This window comes from Elephantulus edwardii, unplaced genomic scaffold (genome assembly GCF_000299155.1).
Source record: "Elephantulus edwardii isolate Elephantulus edwardi_28Jun2011 unplaced genomic scaffold, EleEdw1.0 scaffold00015, whole genome shotgun sequence".
Classification (NCBI taxonomy): Eukaryota; Metazoa; Chordata; class Mammalia; order Macroscelidea; family Macroscelididae; genus Elephantulus; species Elephantulus edwardii.
Genome location: NW_006399765.1, coordinates 19,372,960 through 19,392,613, shown reverse-complemented (window position 1 = coordinate 19,392,613; position 19,654 = coordinate 19,372,960). Strand labels below are relative to the sequence as shown.

At 49.7% G+C, this 19,654-nt stretch overlaps 1 protein-coding gene across 1 annotated transcript in view; it reads left to right on the top strand.

Moving 5' to 3' along the window:
• CDH22 (cadherin 22, type 2) overlaps positions 1-19,654 on the top strand; it is an 89,975-nt gene that overhangs the window by 59,107 nt on the left and 11,214 nt on the right. The window contains exons 8-9 of the mRNA XM_006881592.1: positions 17,877-17,998; positions 18,109-18,226. Of these exons, the coding sequence (XP_006881654.1) occupies positions 17,877-17,998; positions 18,109-18,226 (240 nt within the window). The remainder of the gene's footprint in view (positions 1-17,876; positions 17,999-18,108; positions 18,227-19,654) is intronic.

Below are 19,654 nucleotides of genomic sequence, written 5' to 3'. Positions count from 1 at the left end.
GCCACAGGCGGGCTAAGTTCAAACTCGCCTCTGCACACCTCGCCCCAGGCCCCTCCAGCCCGCAGCTTCCTTCTTACCTTCCCAGCGTCCTCCCACCTTCTCAGCCCCACTGGTCCATTCTGGGCCGAGGAAGTCCCTGGGCTGAAGTTCTCCTTCTCTTTCAACTTCAGTTTAAAGGAAAATACAAAGCTGGCTCAGACCTCAGTGCCTGCTGCTCTGAGCCTTTGAATCCACTCCTCCACTGCTTGAAAGGCAGATAACAAAGGTGGCTGGAGACGAAGTGGTGGCTGGACTGGGGGGGCAGGCGGGAAGAGAGACCCCTCCTTTTCACCTCCCAGAACAGGCTCCCTGGGCAGCAATGGAGACTCTGGGCTGCAGCCTGAGCTAGGGAGGGCAGCCCTGACTGCTGGACAGTGATATCCCCTCTCCTGACTCAGAAATCCATCTTTCCCACCAGCTTATCACAGTGCTTGGCAGTCTGCTGTTAGCAGGTCCCCGCTTGGGTTAAGCATTGAGATTCTGCCCAGTGGGTCACTTTTAAGATGCAATGAGAATAGCACGTACAGTCTGTCGCTCTGAGAAGGAACGCGTTTGCTGTTCACTGGGGGAGGATTGGGGCACACTCTCCCCTACATATATTTTCAACTTTTTACCAATAATGTATGCTGTGCTGGGATTTTCTAGAATAAGACTTCACTGAACCTTCACAGCTACCTGGTAAGGTAACATGAGAAGCACCCATTTTACTGATGGGAAAATCGAGGCTCGGGATGGTAAGAGACTTGCCTCAGGGATTTGCCCCCAATCTGCCTGGTTTCCTCCCCCACTGTTTTCGTCTCCTTGGCTGTCATCAGAAGGTGCCACAAATTAGGGCACTTTAAGCCGTAGAAGTGTATGGTCTCAGAGCTCTAGAGGCTGCTGTTGCTGTTGTTGCTGTTAAGTGCCGTCGAGTTGAGGATGAGTCATAGCATCTCTATGAACAACAGATCTGAACCCTGACTCATCCTACATCAACCTCACGGTCTCTGACCTGTTTAATCCCATTGTTACCGTCACTCTGTCAGCCCACCTGGTTGAGGGTCTTCCTTTAAGAAGATGTCCTTCGCCAAGGCATAGGCTCAAGGTTTCAGCAGGACTAGGTTTCCTGTGAATGTTCTAGATGAACTGTTTTCCCTGCTGTTTCCCAGCCCCGGTGGTTCCTGGTGAAGAAGCTTGGCTTTCCTTGGCTTGTGGCTGCAACACTCATCTCTGCCTCTGTCCTCAGGTGGCCGGCCCTCCCACCCTGTCTCTGCAGCTGTTTCTTCTCATGTTAGATCAGCCATATTGGATTGAGGCCCACCCAACGTCAGCACAACCAAGGGTTAACTGATAACACCTTCAGAGACCTTATTTCCAAACACAGCCGAATTCAGAGGCCCAGGGGAGTGGGTTAGGACAGCACCATGTGTTTGGGGAAGACAGAGTTCCACCCTCTGTCTCCCTGCACTCTCTGCTCTTCTGTGCTGTAGTCCGTAGGGAGGTGTGTTTCTAATCCAAAGACTGGGCCTCTTTAACAGTTTGAATCCACCATTGGCTCTGAGGGAGAAAGCTGGGCCGTCTTCTCCCATATGAGTTACAGTCTCTGGAAATCTAGTGTAAGTCAATCTACGGGTCAAGTCAGTTCCAATTCAATGGCAGTTGTAGGTTTTTTCATTTCTCTGCTCTCCAAATCCTGCGCTCACTCCCAGTGACTCACCATGGGAAGCTGGTGAGCTTTGAAGGAAGGCAGGTCACTGAGTTAGAGGCCCCTCTCTCTTGAGTTGTAACTCAGAACTCTTCCCACCCTCCACACTGCACATCATTGTTATTGTCAGGTGTCCTTATTACGTTATTATGACCCGCCCCCTTTCCAAGCATGATGTCCTTTTCCAGGGATCAGCCTCTCCTAACAGCATGCGGTAGGAAAAGTAATGAGACCCAATTTTTTTCAGTATGCAGCGTAATGCATGAAAAATCCTTATTAAGTTAGTATGTGCCATCAAGTTGCCTTTGACTCATTGTTGTTTGTTGTTGTTATGTGCCGTCGAGTCGCTTGCAACTCATAGCGACCCTATGTACAACAGCCCTAAACCCTGCTCTGTCCTGTGCCAATCGCACTGCCTCTGACACACCCATCCCGATTTCCCCAGTCACGGAATCAATCCACCTCATAGAGGGTCTTCCCCTCCTGCGCTGTCCCTCCACCCTCCCAAGCATGATGTCCCTCTCCAAGGACCGGTCCCTCCTTACAACATGTCCAAAGTATGTCAGACGAAGCCTCAGAATCCTTGCCTCCAAGGAACAGCCTGGTTTAACCCTCTCCAGGATGAATCTGTTTGTTTTCTTGGCCTCTGAGCAGGACCTTGCCCCCCTGCCCCATCCTCACTTCTCTGAGATGCCCGAGCCCATTGTTACAGTCGCTGCGTCAGTCCATCTGATGGGGTAGCAGCTTGCTGCTTTGAGCATTGCACCCCCAGGACTCCAGAGCCCATTAATTAAACACTTCCTGCAGATCAAGCTGGTATCTCGTTCTCTGACCCTCCGCCTTTCCAGCTTGATGTCATTTTCCAAAGACTGGACCCTCCAGAGAACATACCCAAAGTATATGACACAGCGTTTCACCATCTTTGACTCTGAAGGAGCATTCTTTTTTGTTTCATTCATTTTAAAGAAATTTCACAGAGACCTAGGGTTTCCAGTCATTCATTGTGGCACTTTTCTAAAGGAGCATTCTGATTGCACTTACTCCAAGACAGACTTTTTGGGGTTTTTTGGCAGTTCAGGGGATATTCACTACTCTTCTCCAACAGCCTAATTCAAAGCCCAAATCAATTCTTCTGTCATCCTTATTCATTGTCCAACTTACAGATGCCTAGGAAGGCCTGGGCTTGGATCCATGACTCGGATCAAGTTCACCTTAGTCTTTAAATTGACTGTTCTTAATTTGACTTATTCTTTAGCACTTCAGAAAGGCCTTTGACAGCAGATTTTCCCAGCGCAACACACCTTTCCCTGCGTGTTGATTGTGGATCTAAGTGAAGTGAAATTGTTGACAACTTCAATCTTTTCTCCTTCTATCATAATGTTGCCTCTTGGCCCAGTGGTGAGGATTTCTGTCTTCTTGATGTTGAGCTGTAATACACGCTGAAGGCTATAGTCTTTGATCTTCTTAAGTAAGTGCCCAAAGTCCTCCTCACTTTTGCTACGTAGCTTGATATGTAGGACGTGTTTAATTAATGGCATCTGGAGTCCTCGTGGTGCAATGCTCAGAGAAACAAGCCACCAACCAAAAGGTGGGCAGTTGGAACCTACCTACTGCTGTGCAGGAGAAACGTGAGGCAGTCTGCTAACTGTTCGATTTACAGCTTTGGAAATCCTACAATTCTGCTGTGCCCTGCAGGGTGGCTGTAAGCTCAAATCAGCTCAGGGGCAGTGAATTTTGGTTTTGCTGTTGTTCTGGACATATATTAGGCACCAACTGTGTGCCAGCACTTTACAGCTCATCGACTCTTCTCTTCAACCTGGAGAGATAGCAATGCCACTATTAGCCCATTGTGCAGGTGAGGAAACTGAGACACAGAGAGGTGAGATCACTTGTCCAGATTCCCACACATTCAAGCTGAGCCTGTCTGCTCTGGAGCCCTTTTCTCTTACTCACATGCCCCTGAAGGCACATTTTCCTGGTCCTTGTCCAAAGCTTGGAGCTCTATCTACCTCCCACCCCACCTTCCCCAGGAGCTACACCCACCACCCACCCCACCTTCTCACCTTCTCTATGTTGTTGGGGTATTTTTGTTTATTTGTTTCCTTTGTTTTAATATTAATTTTTATGGATGTTTACAGAGACTTTGGATTTCCATTCATTCACTGTTGCACACTTTTCTCCTTGCCCACCCCTCCCCCAGTTCACTTTTCTATATGGAAAGTAAAAAAAGAAAAAAATACTTTCATTGTTATAAAATCCCCCCTCCCGCCCAGTCCACTCCACTGCACAGCTTTCATTCTGGACTCTTGTCATGACAATAATACCTAATCATATATGCCTCCTAAACAGTTCTCTCCCTCATCTGTTTCAATGCAGTATACATTCTTTATCCCCTCTTTTCTTAGTTTCCCTCCCAACCACATGTCAGTCCCCCTTTACAATAGTGACACTATGCAGTATTTGTTCTGTCATGACTGAGATATTTCAATCACCATAATGTCCTCCAGGGTCACCCGTTTTGTATAATAATTCATGAGTTCATTGTTTTTCAGTGCTGCATAGTATTCCATTGTGTGACTATACCACAGCTTTTCTATCTATTCATTTGTTGATGGGCTTTTCCATGTTGTTGTTAAGTGTTACTGAGTCATAAATGGCTCACAGCGACCCCATGAACAATAGATCTGAGTTCTGTCCTATCCAATGCCATCCTTATCAGCCTAGAGACATATGAGTCCATTGCTGCAGACAGTGCGTCAGTCCATCTCATTAAGGGTCTTCCTCTCCTTCGCTGACCCCTCTGCCTTCCCAAGTCTGATGTCCTTTTCCAAGGAATAGTCTCTCCTAACAACATGTGAAAATATGTGAGACAAAGCTTCCTCAACTTTGCCTCTAAGGTACCTTGTGGCTGCACTTTCTCCAACTCATACCTGTTTGTTCTTTTGGAAGTCCCTGGAATACCCAGCTCTCTTCTCCAACACTGTATCTCAGATGCATGGGTTCTTTTCCTGTCATCCTTATTCACTGCCCAGTTCTCAGATGTGTAGCAGGTAATTAGAAAGACGGCATTGAACCACCCCCACGAGTACAAACTTATTATTATTATCCCCATTTTCCAGATGAGGAAGAGGAAAATCAAGGAGAAACACGGGTATCCCCAAAGTCACAGAGGAGGACAATGCAAGGCCAGGCCTTGACGCCAGACCTCCCACCTTTGAGTCCTCCCCTCCACCCCAAGTTCAATGTCAGTGGGTCCCTCTATCCCAGCCCTCCTGTCGAAACATCCACTTGGCATCTTTAGCAAGAGAGTGGATGTTTGTGGGGTCACAGTAGCCCCGCCTGCTCCCGAGCGTAACAAACATGAGGTGACAAGAATCAGAGGGGAAATATTTATACACAGCGGTGGAGCTCGGCGAGCCCCTCGGAGAATGTTGGAGGATGTTGTGCTCAGCCGGGAGCCCGCCGCCTGTCACACTGGATTACCTCAAAGACTCCTGGAGCCACTTAGTATGCCAGCTCCCCTCTTCCCTAACTTCTGAGTCATCCATCCTGCCCATGCAGACGCTCCTTCCACTGACATTATCTTTAACGTTTTGTAATCATGAAATATTAATGACCAATATTGAATTTAAAGTACAATTTGTGTCTGGCTCCTTCGGTGGAAAGGGCAGTTGTAAAGGGACAGTCTTCAAAGAGACAAGGGAATTTGGAAAGCCAGTCCCGGGGGAGGTGTCCCCGGGGCTGCATCCATCTGGTCACCTCCTCCAGGAGTGATGCAGTGTCCTCTGGTGTCCCGTGATGATCTGGAAGGGGAGTTCCATATTTTATTTTCACATAAATAACTCATTTACGTGTATTTACCAGCTGCCCCTTCCCTCCGCGAGTTATTTTGGTAAGCTCAGCCCTTATGCTATTTTTTTTAACGTGTTACTGTAAAAAATTAGCATAGTATGCTTATGAAAATAGCTAGTAGGGGAGAGGGAGCGGCTGGCAAACACAGAAGGCTCGCGTTACTTGTATAAATGGGTGATTGCTGGATGTCTAGGGCAGCATGGGGTTAACTTGCTTCACTGGAAGCTTCCCATTACGGGTCACCCAAGGCCAGCTCACACCTCCCAGGCCCCTGCATTTCCCCTTCGTGCCACTGAGCAAACTTCATGGCTTAGATATTCATCCATGTGAGTGTCGGGTTAATACCTCCCTCCTCCAGGACACTGTATATTTCATGAGAGCAAGTCTGGTCTGTGACCACAGCACTCACACTGGCCGGGCTCACGATAAGCGTGTGATAAATATTTGCTCAGAAGATGAACAAATGGGCTTGTCCTCCCAGCTAGGAGGTAGGACAGTGGACGGAAAGAATTGACTCTCATTGTACGGTTCCCACTATGTCATCTTAAAACCTGTCACTCCCCCCCATTGGACTTCATTTTTCAATTACAGAGTGGTCACAACAATGCCTGCCTTGCTGGATGTCTGTCCAATAGTGTATTGTCATTGTTAATAATTATTGTTAGCTGCCATCAAGTCAATCCCTGACTCACGGGCATCCCATTAACAACGGGGTGAATCCTGTGCTCCCCAGCCTGCACCATCCCCATGATCCTTTGCAGATTGGACCATTATGATCCATGGGGTTTTAATCAGCTGTTTTTAGGAGATAGATCACCAGGCCTTTCTTCCTAGTCTTTCTTAGTCTAGACACTCTCCTGAAACCTATTCAGGAGAATAGGTTCTTGTTGTTCTTGTTGTCGGCCATCGAGTCAGAACTGGCCCATAGCTGACCCTCCAGCAGGTTTTTAGAAGCAGTTAATCGCACAGGAGGAGATTGCCCTCTCCCACTCCCAAGAGCAGCTGGTGGATTCGAACTGCATTCCTTTGGGATTGCAATGCAGCTTCTTACCACTAGGCCACCTCTTACCAGAGGTCCCCGTTGAACATCATAGCAGCATGTAAGCCTCCACTGACAGACAGGGAATGGCTGCATGGGTGTGTGTGTGTGTGTGTGTGTGTCTGTGTGTGTGTGTGTGTGTAGAATTGAATCTAGGTCTCCCTCATCAAAGAGTGGGAATTATCCCACAGAGCCGCCACTGCCTGCAGCTTCTATTATTCAGAGCTCACAGCAGGCCGGACATCGTGCTGAATGCTTTCTAGAGACCGTCTCACAGGCTGTTGTTGATAGGTGCTGTCGAGTCAACTCCGACTCACAGCAACTTGATGTATAGCCTTTGTGGGCCTGTACCATCTTTCTCCACCTCTGCTGAGCTTAAGCCAATTGTTGCTGTACCGTGTCAATCCATCTCATTGAGAGTGGTCCTCTCCTTCCCTGACCCTCCACCTTTCCAAGCACGATGTCCTCTTCCAAGGACTGCTCCCTCCCAACAACATGCTTGACACAAACTGGCATGATTTTCCAGAAAGAATCTGAAGAGAGAAGAGATGTCTGAGATGATGGCTTTAGTCCCTCCCATCTTGTGCCCATTTTACAGCTGGGAACACAGACGACCAAGGAAGGGGGTGAACTTGCCCAAGTCCACTGATGAAACTGTCTGATTCTCTGTCCAGTACTCCTTAGAAGGACAATATAGAGGAGGTCTGGGGAAGCTGGAGGAGGAGCAGGTGCGGAGTGAGGGGGCTCACACCTTCCCCTCCATGTTTGCCTCTCATCATCCACCCCACCTTGGCAAGTTCCCCCCACCCATGTTCTACCAATGAAAAAGGCTTAACTGTGGATTTGGGGGTCTTGCATGTGGGCAGAAGATGGCCCATCAGCAGTCAGGGGCAACACAGAGAGTGGAAGCCATGGGGTTTTGTAGGAGACACATGAGGGACAGGAAACCCTTCCCAGAGGGGGTGACATCCGAGTGAGGTCCTGAAGAATAAGGAGACCCAGAAGCTGGGTTCCTGGACTTCAGGCAAGAAGTCCTCTGTGAGCAGACGAGGTTGGGCAACCCACTGTCCATTCTGTGGACAGAGGAACTCAAGGGAGCCGGAGGCTAAGGCCTGAGGGTGGCCATCACCACCAAGGAGGTCCTTGGCTGTCCACAGAGCAGTGAAACATCTCCTGGGGCAGCAGGAAGCCAGCGCTTTGAGCAGAGGAATGTCAGGTTTGGATGTGTGATCCCTGCATTCACACAATTCAGGCTGGAGGTGGGCAGGAGGAGACGAGCCTGGAGCAGAGAGCAGATGGGAGGCTGTCAGAAAGGCTCAGGATCAGATGTGTGGGGTGGGCAGGGAGGACTGGGGTGATATGAGGCGGCTTCCAGGGGACAGAGAGGGGGTGGTCTGGAGAAAGGCTTGTTAATAGGTCTGCAGGGAAGGCTTTGCTTCAGAAGGCAGTGAACTCCCCGTCATCAGGGGTGTGTAAGTCAGGTCTGGGTATCAGCTTGTACTGGCTGCTCCTGAGACCCAGCATCACCCTAAGTACTTAACAAATAGCAACATAAACAAGGATTTTTGTGATGTCAGTGACACTGGGAGGAGCTCTGATATTTCTGTGGATTCAGTATTGGGCTGTGGACTGAAAAGTCAGCAGTTCAAACCCCACCAGCCACTCTGCAGTCTACTTCTGTAAAGATTACAGCCTTGAAAACCCTGTGGGATGGTCCTTTAGATCTCTGGGTTAGAATCAATTCGGTGGTGGTCGGGTTGGATGAAGTCTCAGTAGAGCAGAACATTAACCCTAGGGAATAAACCTTTCTCCTGTGCCTCTCCACTCCAGAGATGCTAGGATTCTGGGGCCTTAATTCCTTTCCCAACAACGTTTCCCACCCCCAAATCCAGCTGGGTTCAGATTCCATTTGAGTAATGTTAAGGGCTGGGGTCTTCCTTGAAAGGGATCCAAGATCTTACTACCTACAGCTTACCCACTGACCCCAGGGCCTTTGCATATGCATCATTTCCCTTCCCATCCTCTTCATCTGATTATTCTATGAATACAGCTCAAAGAGTCCTAGTCCTTTGTTTCCCTAAGACCTGTAGCCTAAACAGGGAAGTCAAACAGATCCTCAAAGTCAAGAGTATGGCCCTGTTCCCATTGGATGAGTCAGGTCATGACAGTGAGTGCAAGGAGTCCATTGCTGCCACCCAGACAGCCCTCCCAGGAGGGCCCCCACCTTTGCACGAGCCCCTCCTCTCTATCTGCCTGTCTGTCTTAGCGAGCTTGTAATTGGGATGATAAATCTTCTACCCGGCTGGCCAGCTCTAGTCAGAGCCTGATGTTTGGATGCAATTTCATTCCTTCAAGAGTTGAGGAGGGGCTAGGGAACTATAGGTCCCCTTGTGGGTGCAGACTGTGCTCCCTGCTCCATTCACCCCCACTGTGCAGATGTAAGCAGGGCCTCCATCTGAGTTGGCTTGCACCCGTCCGTCTGTCTCTCCCTCTCCACTTCCCAGTCTTGTAGCTTTGCGGCCAGAGAGGGAGGGAGGAAAAGGGCCATCAAGCTAGACCACTCCCTAAATCCTGGGAGGAGGTGTGACCTCCCACCCCCGAGGATTAGTCCATCCAAGCAGGATTTACACAGAGCTGGTACCTAGTGGTAAAGGGCTGCCCTGTCAGCCCAAAGGCAGGTGGTTTGAATCCATCACCTGCTCTGTGATGGAAAGATAGGCAGTCTCCTCCCATCCAAATTACAGCCTCTAAAAACCCCCTGGAGGGTCAGCTCCACTCAACAGCACATTAACAATGACGTCAAGATATGACGTAGTCTCTCAGGCCACTTCTCAGGCACCTCTCTTAGAGACGGGGCATGTCAGGCACACCACAGGGAGTTATGTCTGTTCACTTCACACGTGGTTGTTAAGCACTCACCATGCACCGTACATGTGGGCCCTGGCTGGCTTTAGTAGTTAACGCCTGTCTGCTATAAACCTGAGTGGACTTTTGGGACTCATTCAGCAGTACTGCAATAGAAAGGCCTGGCTGTCCTTGCATTCTGACCAGCGACAGCCCCCAGCTCTGAGTTCCAGTCCTGCCCAAATCCAGTGTCCCTGGAGAAATGCTGCAGAGGGTAGCTATGACAATGTGGACAGATGCCAGAAAGGTGGCGCACATGTGTGTGTATATATCTATATCTATATCTATATCTATCTCTATCTCTATCTCTATCTCTATCTCTATCTCTATCTCTATCTCTAGCTATATCTATATCTATATCTATATCTATCTATATATCTTCTTCCATAATATATATTCTTTCATAATATATCTTCTTCCACAATATATCTTCTTCCATAACGTATCTTCTATCATATATATTCTATATATGTAATTTGTATATTCATAATATATGCAATCGTCTTCCAAAAAGACTGTGTCTGTGTGTGTATGTATCTATGTATGTATATGTATGTGTGTGTGTGTGTGTATATATATATATGTTTTGTTGTTGTTGTGTGCCATCAAATCAGGACCAACCCACAGCTGACCCTCTAGTGGTTTTTCAGAAGTAGTTAATCTTTCCCATCCTTTTCTCACTCAGCAGCTGGTGTATTTGAACCATATGCCTTTAGGATTGCAGCTTCTTACCACTCGGCCACCGGGAGTTGTGTGTGTGTGTGTCTGTGTGTGCGCGCGCTCCGTGAACATAGGCTCTGGAGATACAGCAAACAGAGTAAACAGAAATGTGTCTTTCTGTCCTGTTCCCAGCTGCTTGTGAGGCAGCTTCCCCTCCTGGCAGCCCCCGGTGCAACCCAGTGAAGCCCCAGGCCGGGCATCATTTCAGGACCATCAGTCTGCTCGAGTCCATGGCAGCCACTGCATGTTTTGAGCACCTTCTAATCTGTCACTATTGTGGACCACATTCTGCTGTGATCCACATTTTCATCTGCTAAGTTTGGGAACTGGATTGCCAACTCTTTCTTCCTAGTCTCTCTTGGTCTGGAAGTGCCACCATACCTGTCATCACAGGTGACCCTCCTAGAATTAGTAATACCAATGGCTTGGCTCTCACCTCATGTTGTTACTGTTGTGTGCTGCTGAGTCAGAACTGATTTATAGCTGAGCCCCCAGAGGGTTTTCAGAGGCAGTTAATCACATGGGAAGAGATTACCCATCCTTCTCCTGTGGAGCCACTAGGGTGGTTTCAAACCACGTGCCTTTGGGCTGGCAGTGCAACTCCTTACCACTAAGCCACCAGAGACCACAGCAGAATGCAAACCACCACAGTACAACACGCCGACAGATGGGTGATGGGCTTCTGTTCCCCCGGGGGAGATGGATGATTAGCAAGTTAAGTAAAAGTAGAGGATGTTGGATAGATTCTAACGGAAAGAAAGAAAACAGACAGAGAAGGGCTGGATTTAAATAAGAAGTGTCTCAGGGAAGGAAACATCTGGGGAAAGGCTTGAAAGAGGCAAAGGAGTGAACTTGGAGCAGATTGAAAGGGAGAGAGCTGGGAAGTGAGGCAATGGGAGGCTGATCACATGAGGCTTTATGGGCTCTGTAAGCTTGGGGCTTCATCTAACATACTTTGGACATGTTGCAAGGAGAGACAGGTCTTTGGAGAGGGTCATCATGCTTGGGAGGGTGGAGGGACAGCGCAGGAGGGGAAGACCCTCTATGAGGTGACTGGGGCAATCGGGATGGGTGTGTCAGAGGCAATGTGATTGGCACAGGATAGAGCAGGGATTAGGGCTGTTGTACACGGGGTCGCTATGAGTCGCAAACGACTCGACAGCACATAACAACAACAACAAGCTTGTACTGAACTCTGATTGTCCAGAGCTAAGGGCAATCAAGGAAAGCTTCCTGGAAGAGGCAGGGGTTTTTGTCTAGGTCCATGAAGGTGAGTAGCATTCTGACAGCTGAAGACTATCAGAAAGGGAGTACCATCTAGTGGTTAGAAACCTCCTTTGTAACCAGATCACAGCTCCATTTGTCTGAGGTGGTGCCAGGGAAGGCCCTGGAGTCAAAGGGGGCCCTCCTTAGAAACCTCCTTTGTAACCAGATCACAGCTCCATTTGTCTGAGGTGGTGCCAGGGAAGGCCCTGGAGTCGAAAGGGGCCCTCCTGGGAGGCTAGGAAGCCCAGTGGGAGCCTCCCCTCTCCTTTTCATGGACCCAAGTCTCTGGACCCCAGTATGGCCTAGAAACCACTGGTTATGTGAGTAACTTTGCCAGAGGATGGGGTCTTTTTGGAAGGGACCAGGGTCTCATTAGCTACATCCTTCCTACCCCAGGGCCTTTGCACATGCACTTCCCACTCCCTCCATGACTCTCTCTCCTCATCCATCACCTTCACTTGGCTATCTGCTAGTGTGATCTCGACCCAAATGTCCAAGAGAAGCGTCCCACACCCCAGGACCCCCTGCTCCACACACTCACAGCTCCTGAGCTTTTTTCTCTCAGTTCTCGTCACACTGTGGAGTAATATCTGTCCCTGCCACTAGGCATAACATGTCGGTCTTGTTCTCTGCTGTGTCCTTGGTACACAGCAGGTACTCAATTCATAATTGTCAGCAAAAGCTACAAGTCTCTGTTCGAAATCGCTCCGTCCACTTCCCTGTCTGTTTTTCACCATTGGAATTGCACCCAAGGTAAGCAGGGGCTGGCCCACTATGCATAGCAATCCTTCTGCCTCAAGTCCCACCTCTTCTGAGGCTCCCACTGGGCTGCCTAGCCTCCCAGGAGGGCCTCCTTAGTCTCCGGGGCCTCCCCTGTCACCACCTCGGACAAACGGAGCCACGGCTTCAGGAGGAAGCACCCGGCCGAAGCACGTTCCATTTTAATTTGGACTCGGCTAAGGCTGCAGGCCTGCTCATCTCGGGGCTGTCAATCAGCCTTCCTCAAGGCTGCATCAATTAGTTTAAAAATATTGAATGTAATTTTGCCTGACACAACATATTGCAGCTACTGCAAAATATAATTTATTTTAGAAGAAGAAATAATTAAACTAATTTGCATGTCAGTCAGCTGAACTGAGATGCCAAGAGGGGCATGAGGCCCTGAGGGAAACTGGCCCCTGGAGGGGGCACCTGCCTAAAGGCAGTGGGAGAATTCAGTGCAGAACCCCGTAAACAACAGCTGCCATCGGCTGGACAAAGAGCCAGGAGGCAGGTCTGCTCCCAGCATGGGGCCTAAGCCCAGCTCTGCCCCTGATGTGCTTTCTGGCTTTCCTCCAAGCATGGCCCTTCTCTGGCCTCAGTTTTCTCATCTACAAAATGGGATTTGCAAACCTCCTTCACAAAGATGATGTCATATACATGAAAGTGATTATAGATGGGAGAGTCTTGCCAAGAGGTCTAGATAAATCAATTGATGGATCCCCATTTTGTACTAGAAGCATTTAAGGTGGTAAAATAATAAATTCTTTTCATCCATTATTTATCAGTGATACTGGCCGTGATCAGAGGGCAGGCCACTGGCTTGGGTGCCCCAGGGAAGAGTCTGACAGACCTGCTGTCCTTTCAATTCAAACTAGAGTTTTGAAAGCCATCAAGGGCCAGGCTGTGGACATTGGCATTTTTCAAAGACTTCCCAGGTAGCTCTGATGTCCAGCTAGACTGGAGAAACACAGGCAGGATTGCACCAACCCTGCATTCTGACCAGGGCCAGCCTCCAGCTCTGAGTTCCAAGCCTGTCCCAAAGCCAGTGTCCCTGGATAAGTGCTGCAAGGGGCAGCTGTGAAAACATGGGCGTTTGTCCACATCAGTGGTCACTCAGCCCTCAGACTTGAGGGCTTCCCCACAAGGTCTCACCAGAAGTGACCAGTGCTCCAGCAGGGCGATCGATTGTTCCATCCTGCTCATAAAGTGTCCCTTCCACATGAAGCCTGGCCTTCTCTCACCCTCCAGTCCCTGCCCTGCCTCTGTGCAGAAGAGGGGTCCCGGGAGGGCAGCCAGACGCCAGTGCTCCTCTCCTCTCCTCTCCTCTCCTCTCCTCTCCTCTCCTCTCCTCTCCCTCTGCCTGAGAGATAAAGCTGCCTCTCCTGGCAGGGCCTTGCCCTCCTCCTCCCCAGGACTCCGTCTGTCTACGTTCCCCCAGCAGCTTGCTCTCAAAAATAACCGCTCACCCGGCATTCCCAGTCACGACTCCCGTCGCTCACCCCCGGAAAAACCCCCCTGTAATCGCTGAGGCGGCAGATCTGGGTGAACTGAGAAGATAAGGTGCCCTGGCTAAGGGTGCTCCAGGGGGTGGGGGGAGCTGGGGTGTGAGTTAATGAAGGACTCCCTCCTCCTCTCTTCCACGGCCCCCCAGGAGGTGCCTGCACCTGCCTCCCAAGCTCCATTTTTTCTCTTTATCAACACACGCGCAGCTGCTGGCGGCATCCGGAGGACCCCTGGGTTCAGAGAAAGAGTCATGAGCCTGCCTTGCTCCCTCCAAAACTCGTGCAGTACCTGGCTGCCTGCAAGCTCCCAGGCTGACTCCGAAATAGCTCCCCTGCCATCAAAGTCACTGCTGGGAAGTGGGGTGCCCTTCCTTCTCCCAAGGGACCTACCTGAAGGTGCTGGTAACGGGAACATATCAGTAATGAACATGTGGCTAAGAGAGACAAAGAACCAAAGGACAAAGAACCTAGAGGTTTTAGAGGTTCTTCTAGAACAGTCCAGCACCCGGTGCGCTGCCCAGGAAGAGCAGGCTGGGATGAAATATCCCGGCATCAAGCCATTTAATGTCGTTGCTAGAAAGATTCTTTGAGGACATCTGTTTATTTAGCATCTAAATGACATTACGATGCACAGTTGTGAGTGCCTTGTAGGTATTAACCCAATCTATCCACTCTGGAAGCCTAACTGGTGGGATGGCTGGCATCTCGATGGCGGCTCAACTTGGTGGCAGTCAGGCAAGAGAAATTTCTAGGGTCCTTTTTGTTGTGTGTTACTTTTCTATTTTTGCCCTTTAAAAGGGAGGGGGCAGCCCAGAGCCTTAGACTAAGTGTAAGTAAGGGTGGAGCCTGCTCCAGACGGTAGCTTAAAGTCCTGTAGGGCAGGACAGCGTTTGGTGGAGCTCCCCAATTAAAACAAGCTTGGAAGCAGGAGTGGCATCCACTTCTGAAATAGCTTGCCTCTGGAAACCGTGTGAACCTGGAGAAAGGACGAAAGTTATACAGGACGTGTCCAGGACTTTCGTTCATGGGCTCACTATGCGTCGCCTACGACTCGATAACACTTAACAACAACACCATCCTCTTGGTCCCATTTTCCAGATGAGGAAACTGAGGCACGGCAAGGGAGGTCACACAGCTAAGGAGTGGCAGAGTTGGGATTCAAACTGCCTGGCTCCGGATTCCCGGCCACTTTGCAGTCTTGGTCACTTTCCACTCACTTTGCAGGTGTGGAAACCTATGTCAGAAAGGGAAGGGCCTGGCCTAAGATCAAATGCTGGGTGAGGGACAGAACGACACCTAGAAACCAAGTCTCTTTCAGTGTCATTCAGGCTTCATTCACTCATGAAGTGTATTAGACCTTATTCTGTGCCGTCTTCACATGCTGAGGCTCCAGGTAGGTGAGATCGAGGCTGGTGAAGTGGGACGTCACGTATTGTAGAGGGCTCTGGTCAGCACCCACCTCTCAGGGACGTGTCTCAACTCAGCGTTGGGTTTGCAAAGAGCAGAGGTTTTAGAGCTCAGCTGCAAGATTGTGTGGACTAAAGGCCAATTTTTTAAGAACCTTCTCACGTTTTAGTTCTTCTGTACAGCATGGAGAGTGAAGATGGAATCAAACCACAGGATTTGTGCAAAGATACCAGAAATCTCAGATGTGAACGCTCCAGGTGTGTTCTGGGCACTCTGTGATGGTGAGGATAGACATACAGTGACGATGATGGTATTACTGTCGGCGGTGAGATGTGATGGTGACACTGTGGGGGTAATGGTAACAATGGCGGCAGTGGTGCTGATGCTGATGGTACCGTGAAGGTGGTAGTCATGGCAATGGGAGGATGGTGGTGGTGCTGATGTTCGTGATAGTAATGGTCTCGGTGCTTACGATGGTGGCAGGAGTGATGATACAAGGATGGTGACGCTTCATCTTACATACTGTCAGAATGTTATAGGGACCGGTCATTCCTTGGAGCAAGACATCATGCTTGGTGGAAGGTCAGCAAAAGAGAGGAATGTTTTCAGTGAGATGGATTGACACAGTGACTGCAGTAATGGATTCAGGTGCGTCAGAGGTGATGAGGACGGCACAGGCTAGGCCAGGGTCTGTTGTTGATAGGGTCGCTGTGAGTGGTATTCAACTCGATGGCACATAACAACAGGGGTGATGAAGGTGCCATTAGTGAATACGGTACTGGAGGTAATCATGATAATTCTAGATATAATGGTGATGAGAACAGGGCACTGTGACATGTGGTGATGATGGTGGTAGGACAGATATTAGAATGGGGGTGCTGGTGATGCTACTACTCATAGTGGTGATGATTTAATGGGAGCCAAGGCAATGTTGTTATATTAATAGGTGCTGGCAAGTCGACTGGAGCTCATGGAACAACAGATCAGGATCCTGCCCTGTCCTGTGCCATCCTCACTGTCTCTGCCCTGCTACAGTCCATTGCTGTAGTCTCTGTGCCAATCACCTCTTTAAGGGTCTTCCTCTCTTTCAATGACTTTTCCAAGCATGACTTCTTGTCCAAGGATTGGTACCTCCTGAAAACAAGCCCAAAGTATGTGAGAGGACGTTTCAACCTCTTTGCCTCGAAGGAACACTCAGGTTGCATTTCCTCCAAGACAAAAAATGTTCATTCTTTTGACAATCTGTTACGTATTCCACCTTCTTCACTAACACTGCCATTCGAAGGCACCAATTCTTTTTGATCTCTCTTCCTCATTGTCCAACTGTCACATGCACATGAAGCAATTGAAAATGCCATGACTTGGGTTTGGCACACCTTAGTCTTTAAACTGACACCGTTGCACATTGAAAGAGGTCCTTGAGAGCAGATCTGCCCATTGTAACACATCGGTTACTGTCCTGGTGGCTGCTCCCGTGGGTTTTAATCATGGAGCCGAGTAAAGATGAGATCACTGACAACTTCTCTCTTCTCTCCATTTTTCATTTAACTCCACTCTTCTCTCCATTGGTCATGGGAATTTTTGTTTCTTACATCCATATTTCATTCCACGTTCTAATTATTCATGGATGGGTGCAGCTGTTTCCTCTCATTTTGAGTCTCACAACATCAGCAAATGAACGCCCTTCATTGAGTGAAAAGCTTGACTCTATTTGCATCATTAAGACAGACTCCACTTGGAGGAAGCAGCAGGCTCATTCTGAGGGCCATCTCACCTGAGGGGCTCATTTCCCAACTCTGTAGCCAACAGTGTTCTGCTGCTAGTCACAAGGTGTTCAAGGGCCTATTTCAGAAGTGGGTGATCAGTCCTGCTTCTTGTTGTTGTTGTTGTTGTTGTGTGCCACAGAGGAAGAGCCAACCTCCAGCAAATTTTCAAAAGTAGTAAATCAGAGCTCTGAGTAGGGAGAATAGGGAGCTCTGGTGGCCTATTGGTTAAGAACCTGTGCTGCAAACCTGAAGGCACGCAGTTTGAATCCTCCAGCTGCTCGAAGAAGGATAGGCTGTCTCCTCCCGTGTGAGTAACTGCTTCTGGAAACCCGCTGGAGGGTCAGCCATGGGTCGGTACTCAACAACCCAATTGCCAGGGAGGTTATTGCCCTAACTTCTACTGCAAAGCAGCTGGTGGATTCAGTGTGCCGTTGGGATTGCAGTGCAGCTTCTTACCACTAGGCGGTCTTAATCCGGAAGCCCCACCGAAAACCTGTGGACCAGGGGTGACCCTGCTGGTGTTTGGAGTACTACTGATCTAGCTCCCGGCATCGCAGCAACATGCCAGGCTCCACGGTGGCAGCGGGCCGAGGAGTTCTGGTGATGGTCGTGGGAAGAGCAGTCCATGTGGAGTTGGTGGTGAGGATATGTTATAGAGATGATGGGATGGGCCTGGCACTTATGTTGGTCAAGGTTATGATGCAGGTAGTATCAGTGTAACAGCGATGGTGGTGGTGACAACAGTGACTATGATGTGAGGAGGATGATCATTAACCTGGGCATACTCAGAGGTCCCCACTCCTGCTCTCGTCAACACCTTGGTCAACCTGCAACTCTCTCGGTCTGACTCACCTGCCTCATCTTGCTCCATTGGCTGACGGAGGGAGGACAGTCTAGAGCTCACACTTGATGCCTCCCCTGCGTTCTCATTGCAGACAATCATGCCCAGCTTTCCCGGGCATCCCTGAGGATACGAATCCTGGATGTGAATGACAATCCCCCAGAACTGGCCACGCCTTACGAGGCAGCCGTGTGTGAGGACGCCAAGCCAGGCCAGGTACTGGTAAAGGGCGGAGGGCGGGGAAGGGGGCACTGCCAGGACTGGCCGGGAGCCCCCACCGCCCAGAGCAGAGGGGACTCAGCCTCCTGCCCCGTGTCACCTTTCAGCTCATCCAGACCATCAGCGTGGTGGACAGAGATGAGCCGCAGGGCGGCCACCGCTTCTATTTCCGTCTGGTGCCTGAGGCTCCCAGCAACCCTCACTTCACGCTGCTCGACATCCAAGGTGAGTTACCTCTGAACCCCAAGACCCCTGGACACATGGAGGCAGGCCCCTACCTTCCTGTCTCCTTCCGTAATCGAGACAGAGGGGGTCAGTGCTGGGTTTATAACAGCACAGAAAGTCCCAGTCAAGCTGGCGTTGCTACTCAGCCTGCTTGCTGACCATCCCCTGAAGTGCAGGCGGGATGTGTGTTGATAGAGTGGAGAGGATGTCTGAAGATTAGGACACGGTAGGTGAGGAGTGGGTGGGCCGACCCCCTCTGGGGTGAGAAGAGTCCCTGTTCTGCCAAGACAAACAGCCACATGCACACCCTCCGCACTCTCCAGGCCCAGCAGGGCTGTGTCCACTCCAGGTCTCTCCACCTCCTCACTCCAGCCGTGCACACTGGTGTCTCAGTGCTTTGCGCATTTTGTAGACAATGAATCTGAGAGGTGAGGATAAGAGACCTGCTCAGGACCACACAGGGAGTCGGTGGTGGGGATGGAATTTGAACTCTTCCTGCCTTAGCTCACAACCTTTATTTTTTTAAGAGTCATCTTCTTTTTTTATTTTTTTATTTTTATTGTATTATTTTTACGTGTACCGTCAAATCAGATCTGACTGTTACAGGAGGAGATTGCCCCCTCCTTCTCCAGCAGAGCATCTGGTGGATTTGAACCGCATACCTCTGGGATTGCAGTGTAGTGTCTTGCCACTAGGCCACCAGAGCTCCCTAGCTCACAACCTTGAAATCAAGTTGCCTTCACCCGCTCCCATCTGAACTAATGCCACTCTGGGACAGCCCCTGATAAGGCCCCAAAAGTGGACACTTGGACCTTCAGAGAATGAATTACAAGTGGGTGGAGACAGGGTAGGTGAATGGACTTGGACTAGGGAACCTGGACAAGTCCGTGTGCAGTTGATGGCTCTTTGGCTCACTAATCCTTCTCTATCTGTAAAATGGGCTGATGCTGCCTCAGGGAGCTGGGTGGTCCCAGTGAGATGAATGTGTGTTGTCATACGTTGTTGTTGTTATGTGCCATTGAGTAGCTTGCGACTCATAGCGACCCTATGTACAGCAGCCCTAAATCCTGCTCTATCCCTTGCCAATCTTCTTGTCTCTGACACGCCTGTCCCTATTACCCCAGAGATGGAATCAATCCGCCTCATCAAGGGTCTTCCTCTCCTGTGCGGTCCCTCCACCCTCCCAAGCATGGTGTCCCTCCCCAAGGACTGTTCCCTCCTTGCAACATGTCTAAAGCATGTCAGATAAAGCTTCAGAATCCTTGCCTCCAAGGAGTAACCTGCCTTTACCATCTCCAGGACAAACTTACCTGTTCTCCCAGCAGTCTATGGTATATTCAGTACTCTTCTCCAGCACCACAGCTCAAAGGCATCAATTCTTCTTCCCTCGTCATTGTCCAGCTCTCTGAAGCATAGCAAGTAATAGCA